This window comes from Cupressus sempervirens, chromosome 4, assembly GCF_028749045.1.
Source record: "Cupressus sempervirens isolate cs-2001-9-10 chromosome 4, ASM2874904v1, whole genome shotgun sequence".
Classification (NCBI taxonomy): Eukaryota; Viridiplantae; Streptophyta; class Pinopsida; order Cupressales; family Cupressaceae; genus Cupressus; species Cupressus sempervirens.
Window position 1 is genome coordinate 859,594,581 of NC_143121.1, and position 15,348 is coordinate 859,609,928.

At 35.8% G+C, this 15,348-nt stretch overlaps 1 protein-coding gene across 1 annotated transcript in view; it reads left to right on the plus strand.

Annotated features, from left to right (window-relative positions):
- The window catches only part of LOC149564133 (isoleucine--tRNA ligase, cytoplasmic-like), a 108,933-nt gene that overhangs the window by 40,279 nt on the left and 53,306 nt on the right, over positions 1–15,348 (plus strand). Inside the window, exons 9-11 of the mRNA XM_089828297.1 lie at positions 7,377–7,517; positions 7,868–7,971; positions 8,071–8,134. Coding sequence (XP_089684423.1) covers positions 7,377–7,517; positions 7,868–7,971; positions 8,071–8,134 — 309 coding nt within the window. The remainder of the gene's footprint in view (positions 1–7,376; positions 7,518–7,867; positions 7,972–8,070; positions 8,135–15,348) is intronic.

Genomic DNA, 15,348 nt, shown 5'->3' on the forward strand with positions numbered 1-15,348 from the left:
AGCAGTTCTGAATTTTGTCAAACAGTTTGTGAGCAATCTGGAAACTTAGTTACAGACTGATTTTGTAGGCTGAAGTAGGAGAGAGTGATGATGTTGGTGTTTACTAAGTAGTTTAGTTCAAGAATCAAGGGAAGTGTCATGTAACAATATTTTTACAAAATAGATACGACATTCAATACAAATTCGTAGAAGTTTACTGTAATTTATTTACTGGTAAACAACAGTAATAACTTTTCAGATTAAGCAGTCATAGTAATGCCTTTCAAATGAATGTTGGTGCTTATTTCTTACATACCAAAAACAATGATTGATGTTGCAACATTAGAACAGCTTCAGAACTTCTCTAACATGTGTAGAGCCTCTGAACCCTGATTTAGCTACTCCAAGGACTGGTTGGAACTTGCACTACACATCATGGCTCTAGAACAGCGTAATGGCAGCAATATGATGGCTGTAAATGACTCTCAAACAGATTGCAGGTCCAACATTGCCACTGTTGTTGATGGTTGCCTTACAACAACTTCCTCATGTCCTATTTATGGCTATAATGGTACTGCTGTAACTCTTCTGAAACCTGTACAACATCTAGGTGACAACTCCAGCTTGTACGACATTCATAGTATCATGTATCACAGCTAATATGCAAGCATACACTTCCAGAAGTTGGTCGACTCGTTAAAATACTATCACAGCCATTGCCTTTCTAATCCTAACACCAATTTAAGATTTGAGTCCTCATTGCACAATGACACTCAAAATGAATCACAAGCAGATTTTGCCTTTAAAGTTTGAACCAAACCAAATCTTTCTGGTTGTGTGTAGTCTCAACAGTGAGGAAGGGATGTAATTCCTGAGAATGAACGTCCTCAAGAACCCCTGACTTCCACTATCCCGCAGCTATTGATTGCTTGATCGCGTTGAAGACTTCAGATCAGTAATAACATGTTGGATATCAATGCCACACTCCTTTACTGTCACCTGAACGTGGACTAACCCTGACCTGAATAACTTCTGTTCTTAGTTCCCTCGCAGTTGACTGTCCTGCTATTTTTTCAGTTATACTGTAATCATCTGCTAATAACTCTGTACGTTGGAGGAGACTATAACATTATCTGTTTCTAAGACTGTCACAGCAGTCCCCACACTCGATACTGAATCGAGGATTGTCCCTACGGCCAGCAAGAGGTTTCACCAATAACCTTTTTCCTACTGGAACAGACTTGACCGAGACAGTATATCAAATCTGTATATGCGTACCTGATTCTGGTAATATTCAAAGCGAAACTGGGGCTACATCCAGTCTCCACAATCTTCTTAAGGGTTTTCGTCCTTAAGATAACCAATCACATTTAAGCAACCATTTGTATTTGGTCAATATCATATTTTCATGGTGTCAATCCCAATGTAGCTCCACGCTTTTATAACCTCAATATGAGGGAAGACACAAACAACTAGGCAATTTGGGATAAAAAGCCAATTTCGTCTTTTAGTCACTTAAGTTACTTTTGTCATAAAGTGACTTTAAATCATAAAGTAACTTTATATTTGCACTTAATAATATTAAACTAAGTTACTGATTCGGATGTGGATTCCGGAAGCGGATACGGGATGCGGAAGGAAACGTATATATATATATATATATATATATATATCTGCTTGAATATCTTAATTGACTGCTGAATATCTTCCATTACAGTAAAAAGACGACTTTGGTTGTCTTTTTTATAATATTTCCTCTTCCTTTCCCTCCAATCGCAGCACTCGTGGGTAATTTTTCATGTCTGAGAGCATCAACCACAATAGTGATTCTGCCTTGAAGCTGCTAAGAGGAAATGTCCTTTGGAATTCTCCCCACAACTGTTTCCGTAACCGGAGACCCCAACACGTTAAATGTTCGGAAAGAATATTTCTGTTTATCCATATGTCAATCAACTTGTGTCAACTAAGAATAAATACATTCAAACCACCTTATTGTCTGATGTTTAAACATGCTCTTGTATCGATATGTTAAGTCCAATTCCAAAGGACATTTCCTCTTAGCAGCTTCAAGGCAGAATCACTATTGTGGTTGATGTTCTCAGGCATGAAAAATTACCCATGAGTGCTGCGATTGGAGGGAAAGGAAGAGGAAATATTATAAAAAGACAACCAAAGTCGTCCTTTTACTGTTTTCGTAACCAAAGACCCAAACACGTTAAATGTTCAGAAAGAATATTTTTGTTTTTCCATATGTCAATCAACTCGTGTCAATTAAGAATAAATACATTCAAACCACCTTATTGTCTGATGGTTAAACATGCTCTTGTACCGATATGTGAAGTCCTTGTTGGTGGTTCTGAGTGTTACTTTCCCTCCCTTACTCTTCAATTCGATTTAAATACCCCATTCACCAATGAAGGCTTACCTTGGATCAGGCGTGCATTCTTGCTTGGTACCTCTTCTGAACTAACAATAATTGTTCTTCCTCTACATTAATCGATGACCATTTGCAATATCACCATCCTCCTTATAACAATTATGGCCCGCGGATGCTCAAAGATGCGTCTGGAAGCGCTGCGGTTGGCTTCCGGCCAGCATCCACAGGTCTTCCAAATGCATCTGGCATTCATCCACATCGGGTGCGGAAGCCTAGCCTGCAGGGGACGAATCAGTATCCTAGATATTAAAGTGACTTTATTATTATAAGTTACTTTATAACTTTATAATAACATTAAAATATTTAAATAAATCACTTAAGTCACTTGAACTTTAATATCTCTTGAAATACTTGTTTGATTGCCATGTCGTCTGAAATAGGAATCTCTCCTCATAATTCCCCATGTGACCAAATACACTTTTAAAAAATAGAAAGGGTCCATCTTTATTACTCCTGACTTTCTATACATAGTAAGTATGGCAAATGGAGTCCAAATGATATCAAATGGAGGCCAAATCCATAAATTCCTGAATGTTGGAGATGAATCAGTCCTCAGAAGACCCTTTAACCATTGTCATTAGCCTACGAGGATCCAATATTAGGCTAATCCCTGAAATTTTGATGCTGGCAACAAATGGGGACATTACACTTAAAGACGTATCTCCCCCTCCAAGACACGTCTCAAAGATGGAGATGCGTCTCTGAGACCTTGCTTGTTGCTAGATACTTCAAATTTGGGTGGAGACTTCATATTAAAGTCTCTCACCATGAATTTTGACGTCTCCCGCGCATTTGTGGAGGAGAAAGCGTATTAAAAAGTAATAAAAATAAAACTAGAGTAACATTGGGACACTTATCCCCGAAAAAAGTCCCACGTCCTAGAGATGAGGAGGCATCGAGGGTAGGGAGACGTTTCGATGTCTCCAATGACCCCACCAAATGGTTGTCATCGCAGAGGAGACAGGGAGACATCTCGACCTCTCCTAAGGGGACATGGGGATGGGGATGTGTCCCTCAACCCCTCAAACGGGGACGGTCAAACATCTAACTTCTCAACAAAAAAGAAAATGCAATTTTAAAAATAAAATAAAACATTTCACTTAAATTATAGTGGTTGTTTTTTAACCTTGGAGAGTCTGATAGTTTTGATGATGACGAACTTGCTGACCTCTCAAGGGATGATTAGATTCCTCCTTCACTACATTTTAAGCTTTGGCCCTTGGCATTTTGATTTTGTAGTTTATACTTGTTTTGATATATGAACATTGAATATCATATTGAAATTAAGTTGGCATTTGCTCAATGTAATCATCTTTACAATGATTCACGAGATACTTTTGAAAATTTGATTTCTATGACTGTTATTATTTGGCTTTTCTATGAACATTGAATATCATATTGAAATTAAGTTGGCATTTGCTCAATGTAATCATCTTTATGATGATTGACGAGATACTTTTGAAATTTTGATATCTATAACTATTATTATTTGGCTTTTCTAATTCAAGTATTTAAAGTTCTAATATTTATACTTCAATGTTAAATCACAATGCAATGTTCAAGCATTTAAATTTTAGAAAATTACTATTTTTAATTTTACATCTTTATGTCTTATATTGTCAGTGTTATACATCTTTTCAGAACTAGCTTGTGGTATATAGTAGATACACAAACCTCCCATCCCATCACCCACCGCTATCCCAAAATTGAGGCCCCTGTGGTCCCCCTGCTCAGCAACTTGTCCCTTCATCCCGGCATCTCCCCGTTCCCCAGGGTGGTGTAACTATGAATAAAACATTTTATTTTTTATTTGTTTGCAGTGTGAGTTTTGAATTATTTGATTGTATATGACACAATATTACTATTGTTAAGTTTTTAGCCTAGACAGATAAACCACAATAAAAGAGCATAAACAAAATGCAAAAGACTCGGTACTTTTATCTTGCGAAAACCCTTTCACTTAAGGGAAAAGCCCAGCCACACCAGCGAAATATCTCTTTTACTGATCAAGAAATGTTCATAGTACAAGGCTTTCACTTGATTGATTTACAAAAGATCAAGCAATCGTATAAATAGATAACATAAGACTCTTCATCTTTCACACAAAGGTCTCATTGAGTCCCAAAATTAAGACCCTTAATATTTCCATACACATACCTCTTTGCATGACGTATGGCACGTGTCTTTTTGCATAAAATTAACTTAAATATAATCACAACTATCTCTTTCAGCTGTAGATGACCATAATGGTCATAACAAACATATTTCTATCTCTTAAAATCAGAGATGAAGATCTCTATCGCAGCGGCAAACTTCAACAACTTATTAGTATTTCAAATTTCAAATTTGATATTTTGATTCAATGGTTTTAATGTTCATACTTAAAACTTTCCATTGTTCTTGTTTTCAAAGCTCTATGCTATGATATTTCTTGGAAATTATTAAATTATATAAATAAATGACAGTTCCAAGTAATCCCATTTTCTATTACTGAAAAAATAGCCGTACCAGTCGAGTGACTATGGTTTTACATTTTTGGAGTTGATTCCATTTTCTATGAAACATAGAGAACATAGAACTGAAAACTTTTTGTAATGCTTTTCAGTTTTCTCAGCTTGATATAAAATCCCAAATTATAATTTTTCTGTTTATGTGATCTGTTGAGTTCTGAGGTGAATTTTGATAGAATTCGAAAGTTCTCTATAGTGTTTTTTAAATAGGAAAGTTGAAAAGTACAGAATTTTAGTGACTTCTAAAATGCCTGGCATCCTAGCAATATATAATCTGTATGCTTTTTGCAATATTGTGCCATATGTGAAGGCTTTGCATGAAGCGGGCTATATAGAGAGTATAGAGCAATATATAATCTGTATGCTTTTTGCAATATTGTGCCATAAGTGAAGGTTTTGCATGAAGTGGGCTATATAGAGTATATACCATAGCTACAAGAACTAAGAAAGTCAAATAGGACAAAGAATATGGTGAAAGAAGGATATGACTCGTGCCATACCTAAAGGCTATGTAGATATGCTATATGAAGGATGAAACCCATAGCAAAAGATGTCAGACACGGGAGAGGAACCAATTTTTTTTTATTGGATCCAGTTGTGAAGTGGGCCTGTTCCCATATTTTTTGCAATCTGGAGATTGGTAGTCATTTATTGGTAAGGAGATGAAAACATTGACATGAGAAGAACATCTGTAGAATGAATTTTAAATTCAAACAATCAATGTTGAATTACAACAAAAGGCACACGGTCGAATAAGGAGATGAAAACATTGACATGAGAAGAACATCTGTAGAATGAATTTTAAACTCAAACAATCAGTGTTGAATTACAACAAAAAGCACATGGTCAAACTACACAACCTTCGCTGAAATTTTTTTATTATTGAAAAATCTCTCACAATCAACCTTTCCTTCAAAGAAGAAGTGTTTTTCCTAGTGGATGGATCTTAATGGAAATTGCCGAAGTTTATTTCAAAAGGATAGCATATGTGCCATCCTACTATTAATGAAAGATCATTCTTAATGAACCATGTGTATGTGTACATTCATATATTTTCTTTTGTCCTTTTGTGTACAAGATGATCTATGTTGCCAAAATCTACTACCTCAATACTACGAGAAAATTACAACCATAAAAATGATTCTATATCAACAACTGAGAAAGAAGCTAATCTTGTTGGGAGAACTATCTGATTAATATATATCAGGCACATGCATTTGGCATCCTCAGAGGTGAAGAGCAAACCAATTCCTATACGGAGTTGTCTCATCATATCACTAAAATTCCAAACCTTACCAAATAGTCACATCTGCAAAATTAATGAACAAGGTTATAAAGTATCGAGGTTTTGTTGTGTAAAATCAGACTAGCAGATTTGAGAGGAGCAACGATCTTTTATAGAAGATTAGATTGTTCATGTGACATGAATGCATTTTTTTTTCTTTTAAACAGGGTCTCATAGACTATTAAAATTTAAAAACTAAGTTCTTGTTTCTTAGTGAATTAGTCTTTCAAGTGGATGGATATAGATTTTGTTGAGATCAAAGTGGGTTTAGATGGCAAAAGTTTGTGTGGGAGCAGAATATGCTTTTGTGAAAAGTAGGATGTTAGGGATACTGGAAGATCATCTTTAATAGTCAATTCCGCCAAGTATTCTCCCATTGTAGGGTTCATGATAAAAGCTACACGAGCAAAATGGTTAAAACTGTGTCAGTTGGACAGGTTAAATTGTAAAGATGATATTTGATGCAGTTGTGTTGAATGCAGCAATATCAAGTCGATGCAAAATGTTGAGACATTCTTGTGTTGTAGGTATTAACTTTTGTTGCAAGGTTGTAAAAGGTGTATGTTTCAGATACATCGATCAGCATTGCTTGGCACTTTACCTCCATCAGACTACTCAGCTCTGTGATCACACTTTGCAGCTGCTCTTTCCCCAGAGCCAGGTTTTGGTCAGTGTATCAACAACTTCTACTCATATGTGTCCCCCAGAGGCATGAAATGTCCACTCTGTGAGACCCTGGGTCATACTCACCAGACTGCAGTACTCTACCTCCAGCAGTACTCAGAGATGGCTTGGGATTGGTTGCACCTGTATATACCCTTCGATCACGGATTTCTTTCAGCCGAGGAAGGACTTGTAGTCCTCCCCTCGTTTCTTCTTGTTTTGCTTTCCTTGGTCACCGTGCGTTGTTCTTGTTGCTAGTAGTCTCCCTGTTTGTAGCTTTCAGTCCCTTAGACCCTTTTTGTGGTCTCTTGTTGGACATTAATAAATTTATCTTATCTACATTGTGATTAAAAATATTGTTGTCTAATGAAAGAATATTTTGAAGTTCTAATGGGGCTAAATTAATTTATTAAATCTCTGTCACTTGTGAAATTAGTTCCTATGGTTGAAGGTAAAAACGAGGGATTATATAGCTAACTTACCTTTTTTGTCTGATGTGCAGGTCCTTCTGACTACATGTAAAGCTATGTCACCATTCACTCCATTTTTTACTGAATCCATGTATCAAAATCTGGTTAAAGTTCTTGATTCTGGAGCAGAGGAAAGTATACATTATTGCAGTTTTCCAGAAGTTGGAGGAAAGGTAAAGCTTCTTTTTCTAACTCATTTTTATTAAAATTGGGACATTACTGGTCCCAGATTGATTGTCGGATAGAAATGAGGGCCTCAATAGCCCAGGTAAAGTCCTTATTAGTACAGAATGTACACACGTTGAAGGTTCCCACTGGGTTCTAGGCTGCTTTGATGAGTGTGGTTATATGAATAATGGTCTCCTCTATACGAGTGTATCACATTCATTACTACACTTTCTTTTGGACAGCTCTTAGATATAATTTTGTTTTGTTTAGGTTAGCATATTATAACCTGCATTTAAGCCAATTCGCCACCAAATGGTGGTCCTCTTAATTCTCAAAATTGTTTTTGTGATTGCAGAGAGAGCAACACATTGAACAAAGTGTTACAAGAATGACAACTGTCATTGATTTGGCTCGAAATATACGGGAACGACACAATAAGCCTTTGAAAACACCTCTCAGGTGATCTACTTAGTAGGCAAAGAGGACACAGTTACTGTGATAAAGTTTTTATTTTAATTTTCTGTAGTTTTCTCCAATTCATTGTACTCTGCTTTGCAGGGAGATGGTCGTAGTCCATCCTGATGAGGGATTCCTTGAGGATATAACTGGGAAATTAGGAGAGGTGAGTGAAATGACCGAAATAACTTTTCCATGCTTACTCTTGAGGATAGTGAATATTATATTTATTTGGTTGTGTGCCTTATTATTGTATTGGAAAATGTTGTTTATTCCTGAAATTGTACATTCTGGACTGTGAGACTGTCAGATTGGTGATTTCTTGTATGTCATTTACATTTTTTTGTGTAATATTGTTGTGATACACAATTTTTTACTAAGTTGCCGCTTCGGGTTCAGTTCCAAGTTCGAAGTTTGAGAACCGGTTTGCAAGTTCGACAAAATTTTGGAAAGGGGTTTGGGTTCGTTAGTACAAAAACATGTAAATATATATATATATATATATACACACACACATTTTTATGAAGCATGAGTTAAAATTAGAATGTAGCATAGTAGCATAAACACATTTAAACAACAAAAACTTTAAAACACCATAAACAGTAACACATCATAGTGATCATACCATCATATAGTAACATAGTTCAATTAACTTCAACATCAAAGATTCAAAACACTTAAAATATCAAGTTCAAGTATCAGTTTCATGTTCATTGTTTAACTAATGGAATGAAAATCTATTAATATTCAGAATTCTTAGTTCTAAGTTCTTCAATCTTCATCTTCTTCTTCTCCGCCTCCAGTATTACTTGTACTAAGGCCAGTGGGATCAGCAGCAAAATCAACAATGGTATTTACAAACCTATTCAAGACAAAATAACCTATTTAGAAACATAAAGTGACAATGAGAGGGCACAAAACCAATTAATAACACCTTTTTAGCTAAGTTGCCGGTACGGGTACGGGCACGGGTACGCATACATGGGTACGATACGTGGGTACGGCAATTTTTTGGGAGGGGGGTTTGGGTACGTCTGCGTACGTCCATAAAAAAAACATATAAAATTTATATATATATATATATAGCCTGAAAAGTAGAAACAAAACTAACTACCATAAATATTGCGCTGGAACATTTATAAATTATATTTTAAATATTAAATAATATATATTGAATATATATTAAGATTATAACGTTACAATTTATAATAAATGTTATTATATAAATATTAAAATATATTAAAATATTTTAGTCATTATAATATTACATAACACTATACTACCTGAATATTAAAAAAACTTACAATCTAAATTTAAATATTATATTTAATTTATTAAAAAAATTAAAAACTTACTATATTAATAATTATATACGATTTATATTATATATAATGTTTTGAAGTTTAAAACATCAAATAAATTTTAAAACTATATTAAGATTATAACATTACAATTTATAACAAATGTTATTATATAAATATTAAAACATATTATAATATTTTAGTCATTATAATATTACGTAACACTATACTACCTGAATATTAAAAAAACTTATCTAAATTTAAATATTATATTTAATTTATTAAAAAAATTAAAAACTTACTATATTAATAATTATATACAATTCATATTATATATAATGTTTTGAAGTTTAAAACATCAAATAAATTTTAAAACAAAACATAAATAATTTTAATACACACCCCGATACCGAATGAACTTAAACGCTGGCTGCAGAATGAACTTGGACGTGTCGCAGATTTTAAATGCGGATTTTCCACAGCTTGATACCTGTCTAAATTCTCGACTTGGACACAGATTAATGCAGGTTGTCATCACAATTGTAGTGGATTCCCGTCCTCACAGCTGCTTCTACCGTCCGACGAAAGGGTTTTGTTTTGCAGCCGAAAGAATGATTGAGAAGCAAATGTAAAACACTTTCCAGATTCGAATTTAGGGTTTTTGCAAGTGAAAAGAAGGGTTAAAAACAAGCACATCATGTTCAGAAGTACCTAGAATCGAACTCAAATCGTAGTCAAGTTGCCGTGTCATCACAAAAACGTTCGGATATGGGTTGAAAATTGTAAATGTGTTTCAGCCTTCAAAAATCTGAATCCTGTTCGATTCCACTGGGTTTTATGGACGTATCTGAATTTGATACGTACCGTACCAGCATCTGAAGGCAAAAGAGGAAGTACCAGTAACTTAGCTTTTTAGGTTTCATGGACGCCAAAAAGTTATAAAAAAATTGCAAATAAAACACTTTAAATGCCGCCCGTGGCAGCGGGTTTGAACTGGGTTTGATTTTTTTAACGTGGTTCGCCTGGGTTCAAACCAGGTCTGAAAAAAGAGGACCCTAGTCGAACCAAGTTCGAACTAGTTCAAACTTATCTTGGTCCGGAGGGGGGGCGGGGGAAGGTACCCATGCAACTTAGATTTTTTAAAGACACTTTGTAAAACTGGCATCTATCCTCAATTTAGCCAACATTCTGATTGTAAGAATTGAATGGACTGCTCCAAAGTCCAGTTGCTGAATTTTGATTGGTATTCTGTTTCTCAATGTTTTAATCATTTGTCAATTTTTTGTTCACAAGTGTTCGGTTTTTGTCAATCAAGATGAATAATCTTTTATAGTAGGCATTAGTGATTTAGAAGTTTCAAGATATGTGAATTATCAAGACCAAGGTAATTTTACCTTTCTTTGTAATACTACTGACCTAATTCTAAATTAGAAAACTATTACTGCCATTAATTTTGGTCATAAGAATTCATTTAGCCAATTCTCAAATGTTTAGCTCTTGAATTTATATGTTATTCTGTTGCACAGAAGTCTAATCATTTTTCAATTTGTTGTTTACACAAGCATTTGATATTTGTCGATAAAGCTGGATTATCAAGACCAGGGTACCTTTCTGGGCTATTTTTTGCTAGTAGGCTTTTTCGTAATAAAATGTTCAAAACAACTTATCACCTGTCAATCTGCAATTGCACAATTTAATATTTGGCTTTACATTCGAAGTATAAAGAAAAGTATTCTTTGCATACTATATTTCGATGACAAGCTCTTTTATGTTATGCCAACACTCTAATGCATATGTGCTTCCATCAAAAGCAGAAAGCTTCATTGAACTATGGTTTTAAGGAAAAAATAGATCACCTTTGGCTTTGGACTGTTTCATAATTTTGTTGACCTCAAAAACTAAAAATAATTTTTTTCATAATTTTGTTAGCCTCAAAAACTTAAAATAGGTTATTCATAATTTTGTTCTATAGATAAAAAAATCAGGCAATTCTCTATCTTGATATGTAAACAAATTAGAAAATATCATGCTTTGCAGAGTAGTGTAATAACCCTCCTCAAATCTGCCCTCAAAAAAAAACTGATGAAAGCTCAAGGAATTTCATCAAACAATTCACATGCAAGGGATGTATGACTGATAGTATTTTCAGCTAGCTTCAAATGACTTTTTCTTCAATTTGCATCAATGAGAATCTTGTGCTAGAAGATTACAATGGGCTACACAATGACCTAACATGAGTGTGCTACTAATTTTGACAATATTCAGTGCATATATATGATCTAAGCATGAGAAATGAACACCTACAGCCAACTGACATTTTTACAAACAGTTGGTATGCAAACTAACTAGCTGATAAATAATGATATTAAATTGCTTAAATGACACCAGCAACTATTATCTTCTTAATTGCAATGAAAATTACAATGCTCATGAAATATGGCCAAGACTTTGGCATTTACATGGATTATAAAATGATAATGCTGGTATAATGCACACTTACAGCTGAAAGCTTATAACACCGTAAAAAGCAATACGAACAAAGAACCTAGTTGTAGATGGCTGTAATAATTTCCTTCAATGCTGCCCCTTTTGCTTTGCTTTTTTCGAATTGCTTTTTCGGCCTGCTTTTTCGGTTCTGCCTTTTCGGGCTGCTTTTTTCGTACCCGCTTTTTCAGTCTGCTTTTTCGGTTTTGTTTTTTCGGACTGCTTTTTTCGTATCTGCTTTTTCGGATTGCTGCTATGTTGAATCTCAAGACCATATCTTTCAATGGCGTCAAGATTTCCAGCTTGAAGGGATTTCGTCCTTCAAACTATAGAGACATAATCTCCAGAAAATTTCTCAATTTCTTTGATATTTCCAAGCATGAATAAATGAGAGCTATCCTCTTTCTTTTAATCCCTTCCTTGCTCCACGCTTCCGTCTTGCCAATGTGGGATAATACATGAGTTTTAATATTACTTCTTTTTTTTTTTTTACAAAGTCCATGTATGTGTATATGAGAAATATGTTAGCAAGTAATACTAATCTATTAAAAAACAAAAGCATTAACTAGCATATAAACCATAACATAAATGAGAGACTAAAGAGGAAACCCCAATTGGAAATGTGAGCCAAATGAATGGACTCTCCCAATGGGATTTAGCTCCTTGCTTGGTAGATGGGTCTAAAGATTTGGATGTATGCTCAAGGTTCCCAAAAACTAGCTTCAATGGAGATGAAAAATGGCAAATTGGTAGCTTTGTGAGCTCTCAATTTGGCATCATAAGGGTATGGTTGATGGCTTTTTGGCTCTCAAAAGGGCATTATAACTTTAGCTCCAAGATTGTGATGAAATGGCTTGGGAGGGGATTCAATTTATAGGCTAAGGGCTTGAGAGATGGAGGGCTAAGATGGAAGGAAAGATGAAAGTTTAAGGAGGGCTAGGATGCACTCAAAAGGGAGCACATGGATTGTGCTTGTTTAGCACCAGTCAGGGAGTGACACATGTCACAAGGTGAGTGGATGGAGGAAAGGGGAAGGATGAGTCAACAAAGGAGGCTCAAAGGATAATATCTTCATAAAGACCCTTCATTATGGCTTGTAAGAGCTTGTAAGAGTCTTTATGGGTTTTGTAAGAGCATTCATTGTTGGGTGGTTGGGATATTTTGGAGGGAGTTGAGATTGTTGACTTTCCTTGGCTTAAGAAAGTCTTAAGCTTGCTTAGGGAATGTGACAGCATTAGGGGGTGGATTAGGCTTGGGTTTAGGATTAGATTAGGCTTGTTAGAGATTTGCAAGTGGATGGCATTCATGAAGGTGGGTGAGTTAGTGGCTAAGCTTGGTTAGTATGAGTGGATGGGGTGGATTAGGCCAAAAAGAGGGTTTAGGAATAAGTTAAGGGTTATTAGATTTGAGGGTTTTATTTATCAAATAGGTTTATTTAATAAATGGGGATTTTGGATTTAGATAGAAGAATAGGATTTAATTGATAAATAATAGGTTATTTGATTTATCAATTAGGACTATAGATGATTTAATTAAATTAATCAGCCAGGGGATTGCAAAGGATTAATTAAATAGGAATTTAATTAATGATGCCTTTTAGAGATAACTAAATAGGATTACCAAAGCAATGTAATCAAATTTAAGTGTCTACAGTATGTACTCAAAGGGGGACTCTTGATTTTTTATAAAGTGACTTTATGAATCATTATAATATTTAATTTAAATAGTCACTTTATTGTTGTAACTTCAAACATTAAAATAATATACCAAATAAACTTGAAATTCCACATATAATAGCTCATCAAAAAGAGCCCAACAAAATGCATCTCATCCTGTCACTGAAAATTGAAGACACTGCATCCCCCTATTGGTTTACTAAAAATAGTAAGTCTTTCTGAAAACCCAACAAATGAACTCCGTTTGGCCTATGATTAAATTTGACTAGGCCAAATAACCTCAGGATCCCTTTTGAAGTCCTATTTAGCCCTCGGGACCATACAAGAATGGGCTAACGACAACATTACAGTCCGCCCCTCTTGAAATTGCTTGTCCCCAAGCAATCTCAACTCAGGATGCTGAATAATCTCCTCTGCCTCCCATGTCGCATCCTCAACTGGTAGGTTCCTCCACTCTACTAGGTACTCCCTGATAGTCCGCCTGCGAAGCACCCTCTCCCTGGAGTCAAGTATAGCCTCGGGAATCAAGATAAGCTTTCCCTCATCATCGAGAGGTGGCAATACTACTGAAGGCACCACATTATGCCCCAATGCCTTCTTAAGGCGTGACACATGGAACACGTTATGCACTTTACTGTCTGCTGACAGCTCCAACTCATAAGCTACCTCACCCACTTTCCTGATTACTTTGAATGGTCCATAGTAGCATGGTTTCAATTTCTCTGCTCCACTCCTCTTGAGAGAGGACTGTCTATACGGCTGTAACATGAGGTACACCATTTCTCCTACCTCGAAAGATCTCTCAACCCTGTGCTGATCAGCATATTGCTTCTGTTGATTTTGTGCCCTTTGCAAATTTTCCTTCAAGGATCGCATAATGTCCTGACACTCTTGCAATATATCATTGGCCTTAGGCACCCTACTATCCCCAAATAACAAATCCAGAAAATTAGGAGCATCATACCCGTACAATGCCATGAAAGGGGACATTTGAATAGACATATGGAAAGAGGTATTATAGCAGTACTCCCCTAGATGCAGCCACTTCACCCAAGCCTTCTGCTCTCCTGCAATGTAGTTTCGAAGGTACCTCTCAACCCATTTATTCACTATCTCTGTCTGCCCATCAGTTTGGGGGTGGTAACTGGTACTTGGAGTTAGCTCTGTTCCACACAACCTGAACAACTCCTGCCAAAAGTGGCTCATAAACCTATTATCCCTGTCGTTGACTATGTTCCGTGGCATCCCATGTAATCTAAATACCTCTCGAAAGAATAGCTCTTCTGTCTGTACTGTTGAATATGTGGACGAAATCGCAAAGAAATGTGCAAATTTTGTCAGTCTGTCTACCACAACAAAAATACAATCCCAACCCTGTACCTTGGGGAGGCCTGTAATGAAATCCATGGAAATGCTATCCCACTTCTTCTCTAGGATGGGTAGGGGCTGTAGTAAACCACCTGGAAAGGAATGTTCTTGTTTGTTCTGCTGACATACTGGGCACTCCCTAACAAACTGAAGCACCTCTGTTTTGAGTCCTTTCCAAGTGAAGCGCTCTCTCACCTGCCGATATGTCCTAAAGAATTCGGGATGTCCTGCCAATGGTGAATCATGAAATTCCCTCAAAATCTTCTGCTTCATAGCAGACTCGGGTACTAAATAAATCCTTTCCTTGTAGATGATCAAATCATTTACAATAGTGTATCGACTATCCTGAATAGTTCCTTCAATAACACTAGATGCCCAACTATCCTTGGCATACTCTGCCAAGATCAACTCTCTCCAATCGTCCATGACTATCCTAATAGCAAGCAAATGAGGCCTTCTGGATAAAGCATCTGCGACGATATTTTTCTTCCCTTTGACATAGACTATGTTAAAATCATAAGCCTGTAACTTACTCACCCATTTATGTTGCC